The sequence below is a fragment of the Hirundo rustica genome, chromosome Z, assembly GCF_015227805.2.
Source record: "Hirundo rustica isolate bHirRus1 chromosome Z, bHirRus1.pri.v3, whole genome shotgun sequence".
In the NCBI taxonomy this organism is placed as follows: domain Eukaryota; kingdom Metazoa; phylum Chordata; class Aves; order Passeriformes; family Hirundinidae; genus Hirundo; species Hirundo rustica.
In genome coordinates this window covers 31,854,394-31,867,360 of record NC_053488.1, presented here as the reverse complement: position 1 = coordinate 31,867,360, position 12,967 = coordinate 31,854,394, and the positions used below count along the sequence as shown (strand labels likewise).

General features: G+C 36.3%; 1 protein-coding gene across 15 annotated transcripts in view; it reads left to right on the top strand.

Annotated features, from left to right (window-relative positions):
* Positions 1-12,967, top strand: part of MPDZ (multiple PDZ domain crumbs cell polarity complex component) — a 111,648-nt gene that overhangs the window by 41,299 nt on the left and 57,382 nt on the right. For 14 of the 15 annotated variants that reach the window (XM_040089525.2, XM_040089524.2, XM_040089526.2 and 11 more), the window contains 7 exons: positions 1,019-1,107; positions 2,758-2,953; positions 5,069-5,158; positions 7,126-7,205; positions 7,932-8,078; positions 9,293-9,460; positions 10,497-10,682. In XM_040089525.2, the coding sequence (XP_039945459.1) occupies positions 1,019-1,107; positions 2,758-2,953; positions 5,069-5,158; positions 7,126-7,205; positions 7,932-8,078; positions 9,293-9,460; positions 10,497-10,682 (956 nt within the window). The remainder of the gene's footprint in view (positions 1-1,018; positions 1,108-2,757; positions 2,954-5,068; positions 5,159-7,125; positions 7,206-7,931; positions 8,079-9,292; positions 9,461-10,496; positions 10,683-12,967) is intronic. The other variant, XM_058423991.1, reaches the window with a different exon arrangement.

The following is a 12,967-nucleotide window of genomic DNA, read 5'->3' as shown; positions in this document are numbered from 1 at the left end:
TTTAAAAGTGGAGTATCTTCACATCAAGCATATTCATGCAACAGTGAGAACATTTGTTGAGAGAAAGCAGATGCTGTTAAGATTTGTGATACCAGTGTTACAGGCCTGAGACTGTCAGAGTGATTTCATGCCAGTTTATGCTGTTATTTTTCCTGATTTCATGTTAGCTGTGCAAAATGTGCATGTAGGAACTCCATATATTTTCACTTTATTGAGCTCCTGAATTTGTTTCAAAGACAAGTGTGTTTTCTTGAAATGCTTTCTTTCAGTAAGCTGTAAACTTCTGTAGGTGTTTTCTATATATTACTTTCATTTTCTATTTCAAAAGTGGTAACTAGTTAGTAACTAAAATTTTTCTGTTTTGGTGAGGGGGGTTGTTTAATTTTGTTGTTTTGTTGAGGTTTTTAAAACCTTGTGACCTTTTTATCAAATAGTAATAACTGCAGTAAAAAACTGGTTCAAATGTAAATTGTAGTCCTATTTGCTTATAAGTTTCTCAATTTGGTAACCCAAACATGCATTTTCTTAAACTTATTAAATATGTAAATATGACTTTTGCCAGATTTGGACAGAAAGTTCAGGTATTACTGGATTAGTGTAGTCAAGCTGAATTTTCTGTCCAAATCTGGCAAAAGTCAGAGATATGTTTGTCATCTATGTTGTTTTCAACATTTAGATTAAAGTAAGTTAGAATATTTCTTGCTTTGCATCAAGAATTGTGAATTTGACATTGTAAGGTTTTGAATGAAATCAGATCCAATGCAAGCAGACATTAATCTGGCTCATTCTTTAAGATGATAATAATATATATGTTTTTCTTAAATCATTGTTTTCTTTATGATTCTTTTACTATTTTACTTAGAGATTGCTTTTTTTTTTTTTTTTTTTTTTTTTTTTTTTTTTTTTTTTTTTTTAGATAATAATTTTTCCCCTGCTTTGACTGGTGCCTTTAGTTGCATTATTTAAATGTTTCTTAATAAATTAGTTAACTTAATTATCCCTGTTTTTTTCATCCCAGAACCTTCTGGTATCTTTGTGAAAAGCATTACAAAAGGCAGTGCTGTTGAACATGATGGCAGAATCCATGTGGGAGATCAAATTATAGTTGTAAGTAAACACAGGAAGAAGTGAGGTCGCTTGTATACAAGATTCTGCTTCTCTATGTTGCAATGAAATGCTCATATAGTACTGGTTTAAAATGCTTAGGATCAGTGTTGCAGTTCTGAGACCTTCTCTGACAGAGTACCTCATCGCATGCTTTCTGACTCTAGTAACTTGTAATGTAAATAGTATTTCTTAAAAAAAAAAAGTCTGTATTGTATGTGAGAATATGTCAGTATATATCCATACCAGTAGGAGCTTAGTAAGTGTGAAATTTCAGTTCGATTCAAATTGGGCAACTGTATTCAAAATTATTTTTAAAAGTGTGTCAATAAAGTTTTTGGTGTTCAGAGAAAGATGAACATATTTTCATCTATAAACTGATGGTTTTGTGGTGGAAATCAGGTTCTGAATGGAGTGCATTTTTGTGTCTCTCATAGATCTGTCCTTGCATTTGTGTGATGATAGCACTAAGAACAGGTTCTGGTCTCTCTCCAGAAGTGCCTGCATGTTTGTTTGTGGAAGAATATATTATTTTTTACAATGACTTACATTCTGAGTACAAATGGCTAAAATGGATTATTCCAAAGTCTTTTTTTTCTGCTGCAGGAGAAAAATATTTGAGTAATCTCAGACACAAAAGAATAAGAAACATTTTTAAAGTATGTTTTGTTTAAGTGTGGAGGAAAGATTAAATACTCCCACCTGATGTTTAGTTACTTTAGATTTAGAAGAATTTCAGAGAAGGATACAAATGACTAAGGGTCCAGGGGATTCATTCCTCATTTAGGAAGACTTAAAATAATGAAATATTTGTGTTGTGCAGATAGGCAGAAACAAATACAGTAGTTAAAGAGCATCGTATTGTAAGACGTTTTTGAGAAATTTAAGGCACTGTGGGATAGATGTAGAAATAATAGGATATTATGGGGTTTGCAGGGAGAAGAAGAATAAAATGTGGTGGGCACTAGGGACAATGGGATAGAATTGAGAAATGCCGAAGTTTTGAATTTCAGAAAAAAACTGAGTTAATTAGATAATCAAATAGTTTCAAACAGAGAAGACCAAAATTTTATTTTTTGAACAATTAAAACGATGAACCAGTGATAACATCTGGTTGGTTGTGGCAGTATTCTGTTTGGAAACTGGACTTCAATGTGTTCAATTAGTAGACTTCTCTCTATCTAAGTTTACTTGACTTCCGAATGACTGTGCTCTGTAGGTGTTTCTACCACAGTGGATCGATGTGTCTCTCCTTACTCTTCTCTCTCCAATACTCCTCGTCATGGCTGTGTTGGTTTATTCACCCAGTATTTTCTCCTCAGAGGTAGGGATGGCTGAAATTGTTGAGCAGGCAGGCTGCACAATATGCTCTTCACAGCACATGCTGAATCCTCTCCCACCTTGCAGAGCAGATCTGCCTGGCAGCACCATGGTGTGCGCTCCTCCTCTCTTTGCTGTGGTATTGGTTGTCACCTAGTTCTGGGGTACTCCAGTGGGAGTGCGTAGCGTACCCAATGACATAAAATTGTGCAGGTTTTTTCTTGCCCCTCCACTTGCTCTTTGCTTAGGCTAACAGATGCTGAGGGCTCAGTGCATTGTTTTGCCCTGAACTTTTTCTCCCTGGGTGAACTGAAAAGCTGCTTAATCCTGCAGGTGGATGGAACAAATCTTCAGGGTTTTACTAACCAGCAAGCAGTTGATGTTTTGCGGCACACAGGACAAACGGTTCAGCTCACTTTGATCAGAAGAGGTCTTAAGCAGGAGAATCGTATTCCACCCCAGGAGGACTTCAGTGCTCTTGTTGAAAAGGACTTACTATTCCAAACAATGGATAATACCACAGCCAAAGGTAATTAAAACTGTCTTTGCTGTAAAGTTGGCTTGAAACATTTTTCTACTCAATTGCAAACTAGAAATAAAATGGGCCAGATTCATTCTGGGTAGCTATTACAGATGACAGAGCTGCTGTACATGAGGGTGAAATTTTGCCCACTATGGTTGATTTAATATTTTAGACACTGTGGTATTATTTGCTACATTTTCAAAGTGAGCATTGAAAATTCTTTCCTGCATTGCACTTTTCGCTGAATTGCTTCGAGACTTTGATCCTGCAAATCTTTGAATGGTAAGAAGGCAGCAAGTGTTTTATTCATGCTCAAGAGTGAGAGCTGCATTCAAAAGCAATCAAAGAAAGACCCTTCTTAATGAACATTATCAATTTCATCCCTTTTTACTCTTGCATGTTACAAGCTACAGGTTTGAGAGGAATAGCTTGTATTTAGGGGCTGATGGGGTACTGACAATGCATATGTAAAACATTCAGAAGCCAAAGACTAGTAGTAATTTTGCTGCTGATGACATGAGATTAGTGCAGGTTTATCTTACATACTCTGCACTTAACTAAGTATATGTGCCACATCTTGAAAGTCAGTGTGTTTGAATACAAGATAGCTTCACAGAGGCTGGAAGGGAAGAACAGCTGCTTGCGTTATAGTTTGATGTCAGTGAAAGTATGTCACAAATAATCAATCAGAGGCCTAATCCCCATCTCGCACAAGATTTTCAAAGAGCCAGTAGCATGTTACCTGTATGTTATCCTCTCACTCCCACCTTTAACAAGAAGTATAGATCAAGTGTTCAGAATGCTGTTTCTCCAGCCAACAGGTGTTCAAGACATCTGACAGGCAGCAACATACGTAACAGAACTGGGTGGTAGGAGAGGTTTTCTACATAGGAAAAGTGTGCCAGGTATGCAGGTCTCCAAGGCTGAAGCATTTTTTTTTCAGCATCAGCTTTGCGCAAAGAAAATTGAACAAAGGAAATTACATGAGAATTGCACAAATGAAATAAAAAGAAATTAATACAAGAATGCTAAAGAATTTTATATTTATTTTCATTCAGTCATAGAAATGTAGGTTCTGAGTTATGCTGGGGGTTTTGTTGTTTTTGTTTGTTTGTATCTTTGTTTGTTTGTTTTTCCATTGGAAAAAGGCATTCTCTTCTCCATTGGAGAAGGCAAAGCATTAAGAGAAGACAATGTCTTTGAAATCTGGTGTTTCTTCTGGGCCACCCATGCCAGATTCCATTTACCAAATGGAATACGGGTACTCTGAAGTCCAGTGAAGGAGATGGTTGGTGCCCCATAGAGTTGGTGCCCCAGTTTGTCTTGGTTTTGAAAGACAATTGTCTGCCAAGGAAAGCTAGAGCCTCCCTTGGAATGGAGAATGTAAACCCTCTTCCCTCCAAATTATTATAATTTTCTAATTAGGGGCTTTCATGCAAAGATATGGGAATAGGAGTAACAGTTCTTTACTAGGAACATTAAAAAAGGAAAATACAAATGTAGTAGTACAAATAAACAAGCAAGAAAGCAAACAAAAATCTGAAAAAAACCCCTGACAGAGTCAGGGATATGACCTGGCACCCTGGTGGTCAGGGTGTTGGAAGCAGTCTAAATAAGTCCTCCTGGAGTAACAGATGTGGTTCTGTGAAGTAGAGATGGTCCTGTACAAAGTTCAGTGGTGACAAGATGGGTCTGGTCTTCCTCTGGGAATCCAGCAATAAAACTGGATACCTAGTTTCCTTCAGTCCCAGTTTTTATCTAGCTAGGAACAGCTGGCTCCTCCCCCACTGCGTGGAGCATCTCCCAATGGGGTGACAGAATGTGTCATGTCATTGGTGGGCCCTAATGGCCCATTATCAGAAGATGTCGCCCTGGAGGATGGAGGGGTGGTGAAAGAGATAAGAAACATTGCCCTATCTGGTTTTAATGGCTGGGCCATTATCAGAAGGCATCTGCCCCCCTCCCCTCTGGAGGGGTGAGAGAAAGATAAAACATCTCCCAAAACCCAGCTTTCAACCGATGAAATAGAATACACATTTTTAGGTTATGTAATCCAATACACACTTGATGAATATTACGACATATAGCTAAATTGCTGAAAATATTTCTTCTTTTTTTCAGACAACAATGAAACAGAACAGGGATCCTCATCACTGCCATGCAGTGCCAGTGTAGTAAATACTGGAGATGACAGGAAACAACAGGAAACAGGTTCTCAAAGTTTAATATTTTATTCTGTGACAATGCAGTTTGGTGTGCTTAAACAAAGATCAGGGGTTTTGTGTGTCTTTCCATCTTCTGCAAGCTCTTTAGCTGAAGTAGAACTAGAAAGTCAAAGTAGTCATAAATTTATTAATGTGCTCTTAATCATATGTGTTATAGGAACAGGACTACTGTATGTGTCTGAAAATAATTATATGCTGAAGATGTCACATGAAGCAGTCTGCTTTGGCTAATTGCTCAGTCCTCTCCTAGTCTAGTTTTACATATATATACTCTTTTTAGTCCAGTCTAGGAAAAAAATAATTTCATTCCCTTTCCCAGTTATCTTTCCAGTTGTCTGTAGCTGCCCAGCTACAGTTATACATCTTCTGATGAATTTCCTTTTCACAAATTCTTGAGCTTGTGTTAGTTTCATTCAGTATTCTCTGATAATGTCTGAAATTCAGTTGATTCTGGTACACTGATATTCTCCAAATTTTCTCATAATCTTTGTCAAAATTCCTGTTTTATACTGGGTATTTTTTTCCTGCTTTATCTCCTAGAATACTGTTCAACATTTTAGAAGTCCTGTGCGATGATATGCTTTTCAGATTCAGACATAAATTGATGTGTCAAGTTGATGTGTAATATTTTTGTGTTTCCAGAGTAAAAGAGGAAGCTGAAAATGTTATGCAATATGTATTTTTTCAGAATTCATGCTTTCTGATTTTCTTGGATACCTGAAGGAATTTCTTTTTAATGTCTATCCTTCAGATACTGCTGTGTCTTGGCTTTGGGGAAAATATTGTCCTATTTGAATGCCATGCATCATCTGACTTTATACTTAGTAATGTCTCTGACCAATGACTAGACTTAAAGCACTGTCTGAGGCTCTTAGTGATTTTCTGTTCTTACTAAAATTAGGGGGACTTGAGAACTTTGTAATGAAGTTTCTTGTCTTTGCCTGTGATGGGAATTCAGATTTGAAGTTTATTTTGATACTGTAGACATAGCCTGGACAACGGACCTTAAATATGTAAAATCCTGTTAAACCTACTGTGTGCTGGCTGTTGTATCTAAATACTGCTTTTTATTGGCTTCTGCCACAAAGTCTAGCCAATGTGAATCAGGGGAAAATGAGCAGGAAAAAAGCATTTATCTGTTTTTCAAACCTGCAAATAAATCTTCAATCAAATGAACATTTCCCACTGTTTGCTACCTAGCTTGTCACTGGATCACTGTACTTCTCCCCGTTCCTTCCTTTCCACGTTCATTGCTGGTTTTTATCTATTAAAAATTTATGTCATTGTATGCGTGCATATATGTGAGGCTGGCGGGGGTTGTGGAAAGCAAAGAGCTTGGACTTGCATTGTTACTGACCTCTAGGGCTTACAGTTTCAGAAAAATCTTTCACAGTTGTGCTCGTGGTTTTAAAAATAATAAACCCCCCCCTCCAGACTGTGTATTTTGGACATTCTCTGTACAGGGTCTGTCCAAAATGATCAGTATGAAGTTTACATTTTTACATATTTTAGCCATCCCCCTGAATCAGTCTGATGAGCCCACATGTAGTCTGATTTAGCACAGGGCTTGAATGCAACCTTTTCATTTCCTTTCTGCACATTATCTTGAAAATTTGCAAAAAACTGACTCAACTCTGAGGCTAGTATGTATCCTTTCTTCCCAGCCACATACAACGAACTATTTTACTTAACTTCATGTCTTTCAAAATACAGTTAGTTGGAAATTAGTTGGAAAGTTAGTTCAAAATACATGGTTGGAATCTTAATACTGCTTTGTGAGTTTTTGCTCTGGTAAACTCAAGCTTGCTGAGACTAAACATGCCAGGTTTTTAGTCATATTTAGGAGAATGGGAATGATTGTGTCATTTTGCATGTTCCATATACTTTATCAGTTCTAGGAGTTGACTAGGTTTTTTAATTCTTTGTCACAGTAAACTTAAATATAAATTTTAGATTTCCAGCTAACTACTACAGAAGAAGCAGCTGCAAAGATAAAATGGCAGAGGATTATGGGTTCGAATTATGAAATAGTGGTAGGTAAATTTTGTTTACTATACTTAAATGTGTATCTATTTTATCTGTGCATCTACTATGTTGACAACATATAGGTAGAATTTTATTTGTATTGTATTTTTTGCTTCATTTATGAAAATTACACATAGGCTCCTTGGTATGTTGAGATTATTTTTAGACTTTGAATGTAGATATGTATTTTCCTATATTTTATCAAAACCATAACAGATTTGTAAGATTACTCTGTCCATGGCTGTCATTTCACAGATTTTCTTGTTCCAGGAGGATAAAGATAAATGTGTATTAGAGGGGAAAAAAAAAAAAAAAAAAAAAAAAAAAAAAACCTACAAAGCTCCCTTCATTTGCTAGAACTTGAAACTTCATTCTCATTCTACGTACTGAATAAATGACTTCACATAATTATGTAAATAATGCATAGAACATATACTGTAGATACGGGAAAATATGTAGTATCTCAGTTTAGGAGATCCTGCAAAATTGCATGTCATAGATGTAGCGTCTGCAGAAGTATGTGATATTAGATACATTGTTGTCATAAGCAGTTCCCACTGGTGTATACCAAAGTGGCGTGTGAGAATCAGTTTTTATCTGTCCCCATTACACATGATAGTACTTCTGGTTTCTCACTTCTGAAATTTTGACCTCATTGCATGTAAATTGAAATGGAGACTAACAGATCTGGCTGCAAAAATGACGAATGTAACCATTTCTTCATTTTATTTTAGGTGGCTGTGGTTAACAAATTTAGTGAAAGCAGTGGGTTAGGGATAAGCCTTGAAGCTACAGTGGGTCATCATTTCATCAGATCTATCTTACCTGAAGGGCCAGTTGGACGAAGTGGCAAGCTGTTCAGTGGAGATGAACTGCTGGAAGTAAGATAAATTACTACTTTATCTTAGTCTGCATTCAGTAAGGTTTTTGAGCAGTTTCTTCTCGTAGGTTATGACTGTAGGAGTGATGTATATCTAACAGCACACCAGTTAATGCTTAAGTAGTCACTTCATAGGTACTTACATATATTTATGTGAGTACCTATGCTTACATACATTTCTCAGCTGGCATCTGATTTTTTGGTATAGTCCAAGGTCTCTGTCATGGTCTAAGCTCAGCTGGCAAGTAAGCACCATGCAGCCACTAGTTTACCCACCCTACTCACCATCAGCCTGGTGGGATGAGGAAGAGAATCAAAAGTAAAACCTTATAAGTTGAGATAATGGCAGTTTAATGACTGAAACAAAGTATAGTAAGAATAATCATAGCAAAAAATAAAAAAAGCCTGTCAAGTGATGCACAATGCAAGTGTTCACTGCCTGCTGACCAATTCCAGACCCTGTCCCCAAGCTCTGGTCAGCGCACCTTCCAGTTAACTCCCCAGTTTATGTATTGGAGGCCTAATGCTCTAGGGTGTGGGATATACCTTTTGACAATTTGAGTCACTTATCCCAGCTGTGTTCCCTTACAGATTTTTTTTTTCTTTTTTATATCTCCTCGCTGATAGACCATGAGACACCTAAAAGTACTTGATTTAACTTAGCAGCAATGAAAACATCAGTGTGTTATCAAAGTTATTCTCATAGAGAATCCAAAACACTGCACTGGGCAGCTACTGAGAATAAATGAACTCTATCCCAGCTGAAACCAAGACAGTCACCAAAAAAGAATATATAGTGAAAGCATTAAGATTGAATAGGATTATCCCTACTCAGTGAAGGGACTAAACACATAATTGCTTTTCTAAATTATTTTCTTAGAATTAAGATGTGAATTTGGTTTACATGAGTGCAAGAAACGTGAAGCTACAGTTAATGTGGTATTTGTAGGGTGGTATTATACAATTTAAAAGACTATGCATTCAGTTTAATACGTACCTTGGTGCTGAGCACCAAACTGAGTAGAGGTTAAGAGTTGAAAGTGTCTGTTAGCATAGGGATTTTTTTTGTTTTTATTTTACTTTTTTTAAATGAGGTCATTAGTGAGGTGTTGGGTTTTTGTTTTTGTTTTTGGTTTTTTTTTTTAACTCTTTTTTTATTATTGTGCTTATAAATAGTCTGTAGTTCTAACCACTGTGTATTCTTTATTTATTGAGGTGAATGAGATCTCTCTACTTGGAGAAAACCACAAGGATGTGGTCAGTATCTTGAAAGAGCTGCCTATTAAGGTGACAATGGTGTGCTGTCGTCCAGTAGCTCCACCTGTCACTCAACCAGAAATACTTGAGAGTCTAAGCCTTTCTGAAGTTCAGCTCACAGAAAAGGTATTTTTTCTTTAAACAATCTCTGAAAGTGATAATTTCCTTGAAAAAACAAACAAACAAAAAATAAACAAAAACAACAACAAACCAAAAACAGATTAAGTTCTTCTACATGGTTAGAAATATATTTTAATATTTTTTTCTAATTGGAGCCAGACAAATAGGAAACAGCAAATAATGTTTATTGGCTATTTTTTAGGCCACCAGAAGATATGAATCCTGGCTGGTCATAGGAAAAAAAGAATTCTAGGATATGGGGTTAACTCTCTAAGTACCGCACTTCTTGTTTTGTAGGTGAGATATGAGTATAGCAAGTTGAACTATGGGGTTGTTTAGAATCTAAAAGTATTTAATCTAGTTTTGAACTTTGCTTTCTGGGTTTGCATTGCACATAACTGTGTTTGCATTCCCTGACTGACACTTCTGTCACTCATAAGTGAACAACTCTGGGCAGCCTGGTGAACTAAACATACAGGAATGACCTAGGGTGTAGGATACAAAGCAATAGGATTTGTATGAAAAGAGAAACTATTTACTTTGAGTTCTGAGCAAGGCACCAAATTCAGCTTATAGTTTCTAAACTTCTATATGAAACCAAGTGAAGAACAGACTGAAGAACAGTCTGTGTATGTACATATGTATTTGGTTTTACTTTTATTAAATATTCTGGCTACTGTCAGTATGATTACATTTAATGAAGGCATATCTTAGACATACCATTTAATAACATATATTTCCTGTATATTTGAATTCATATACTAATAAAGTTTTTGAAGATTTTTATTTGACAGAAGTTCCAATTTGTAAATATTTTTCTAGTGAGTAGTTTAATGTACTCGCATCTTAACTATAAAGGGTATTTGAATTTTGTGCTAGGTTTATCAGAGTTAATTAAATCTCCTGAGTGCTTGCACTTTTACTATGGTTAGAGATATATCACTTAGGTTTTCTCTTGTTTTTTGGAAGGAGTGTTTTGTCTCTACAGATTCTCAAGTGTTTACATTTTATTGGTTTATTGAATGTTTACTCTTTTTCTCAGGGTCACATAGAAATTGGATTCATTGGCTCTTCAGACACAGAGGGAACAACTTTGGAAATAGCTGATGATGGTCAGAGTATGGAAGAGGTGCAAAGCTCATCTCTGGCAATGTGGGAAACAGAAGTACAGCACATTGAGCTGGAGAAAGGGAGTATGGGGCTTGGATTTAGCATATTGGACTATCAGGTAACTTCTGCAGTTCTTTGGATGGAGGACAAAATGCTTTGTATTGTTTGGATCTTGCAGTGTGTTCTATATATTTCAATTATTTCATTAATTGAAATTAAGCAATAGAGTAGAACCAATCACTGTTGGTAGGCATTCCAGTAATTATATTACATATTCCTCTCATTGTATTAAGACTACAGATTCTAATGATGATGGTAATACTGGTTCAGAAAAACAGATAATCCATTATATACTAGGGTTTTCAGAAAGCTGTCTTCTAGTGACCCAGGGACAATGAATGATGTAGCCAGCATATTTAGGCATTTAGCCATGTATTTTGCACCTGCAGTGAGGTGTTTAGGGCAAGATCCAATAAAGGACTTAAACGCTTAAGCCAGGATTTACTAAAATCCAGAACTGTAATTCTGAAATCCCTTGCTTAGCTGCTGTCTGTCGGGGACATGCTTAAACATCCCCATTCATTTTCTGTTTGACTTTAGCATTCCTGGATATCTAAAGTAGGTTTCTTGGTGTGTCTCAGTGAACAGCTTAGTGCCTGTCTCTTGCCTTCACTTGGTCAGGATGCCAGAAAAAGTATTCTTCTTGTTCCCAGTTTTCCAGTGGATAATTTTTAGTTGAATGTGAGATAATTTCTCCCTGAAGTCAATGTAAGCTTTTGCTGAGCTGTTTAGTTGTGCTGTGGGGACCAGGTCTCTTTCCAGATTTCTGCTGGATCTTATCCATAGGAGTATATGCATTTACATCTGGACATAACTTAGAGGTGGAAATTATGGCCCCAGGGCACTCCTCAAAAATAAGCTATGGCTTAGATTTTGCATTTGCACACTGGTAAAGTGAAGAGCAGTGTATTGTAATAATGTGAAGGATAAAGGCATAGTCCAGTGTCTTTTATGAAGCAGTGACTACTCTTTAAAGCGTTGCTTATGATGCTCTGCAGTGAGACATCACAGATGAGCCTGAGTATTTTAAGTCCATGTCAGCACACAATAGAAAATATTTTCACTTCAGCCTCTTCTGAGCATTAATACAAATGGTGGGTGCATATGTGGTTAGTGACTGAATTTTGTTTGTAGATAATAGTACTAAAGGCTTGTGGAAGTGCCTTAAGTTGGTTAATATATTTTTTCAAATATGAGTTAGTCTTACAGCTTTAGTCAGCTTTCTGAAACTTATGCTTTTTGATGTTATAATATTTGTGTATTGTGATATGTTCTCTGATATGCAGTAAAAAAAAATCATTTGGACACTGAGTTTTGCTTTCTTGTAAGACTGTGAACAGTAAATTTACAGGGAGATTTATATTTGTATTTTGCTGTTTCCATCAAATTTTCAATTAATTTTCAATTAATGGTGACTAAACTTAAGGAGAATTAAGTTTGTACTGATACATTGCTAATGTTTTATGCAATGGCAGGCCTGTAGAAAGGTCTACATAATTTCTAGTCCTAAGGAAGACTATCACATAGACTAGAGTGACTTGTTTCTTTTATTTCTTTTTCCCAAAAATATATCATGCAATGCCATCTGAAGTGACAGTGTAAGCATTTGTTGTTAAAATAATGAGGACGATGTCAATGCTCAGGCTCGAGATCTATTCAAAGCACTGCTAGTTATATTACAAGTTGAAAAGTGTTTTATTGCTCCATGGCATCCTTTTTACTGCACTGTCATCAAGTGTTAAGGGTCTTATTGATGTTCTTCCTTCCTTCCTTCACTCCGCCCACCCCTCTCTCCCTCCCTCCATCAACATTTCTCTCCCATACCAGCTTTCAGCAGTCTCCCTGTTCCTGTGTTTTTCCATGTTGCTTTGATGGTGTCTGTGCTTTCAGATATACATCTTGACATGGAAGCTTGTTCCAGCTGCATGCTGGTTTGTAGATGTTTGTTTTTCTCTCCTTTTGCTTCCAGTAAAACTGTTACACGATTACATTTCTGGGGGGTGTTTCTCAGTTCGTGCACTCAAGTGAACTGCGTGTTGGAAGTATTAACATGATGTTCCTTATGAGTGTAATTCTGTAAGAATCACATAAATATTTTGCATGTGTGATAACTGTTATAGCAGAATTATATGCTCCTGTTACTAGTATTTGATGCTAGCTTTTTAAATACAAACTAGTATATTGGAGGATGGTCACTTAAAAGCATTTTTCTTTCTTAAAAGCAAACATCACTTTGTTTTGTCTTGTGTATTAGAATCCTGTATTAGTATGTTCCTCTCTCATGTAAGTATTTAATTAGGCATGCACTACATGTTGCCTCTTGGAAACTGCTTTCTCAGTTGA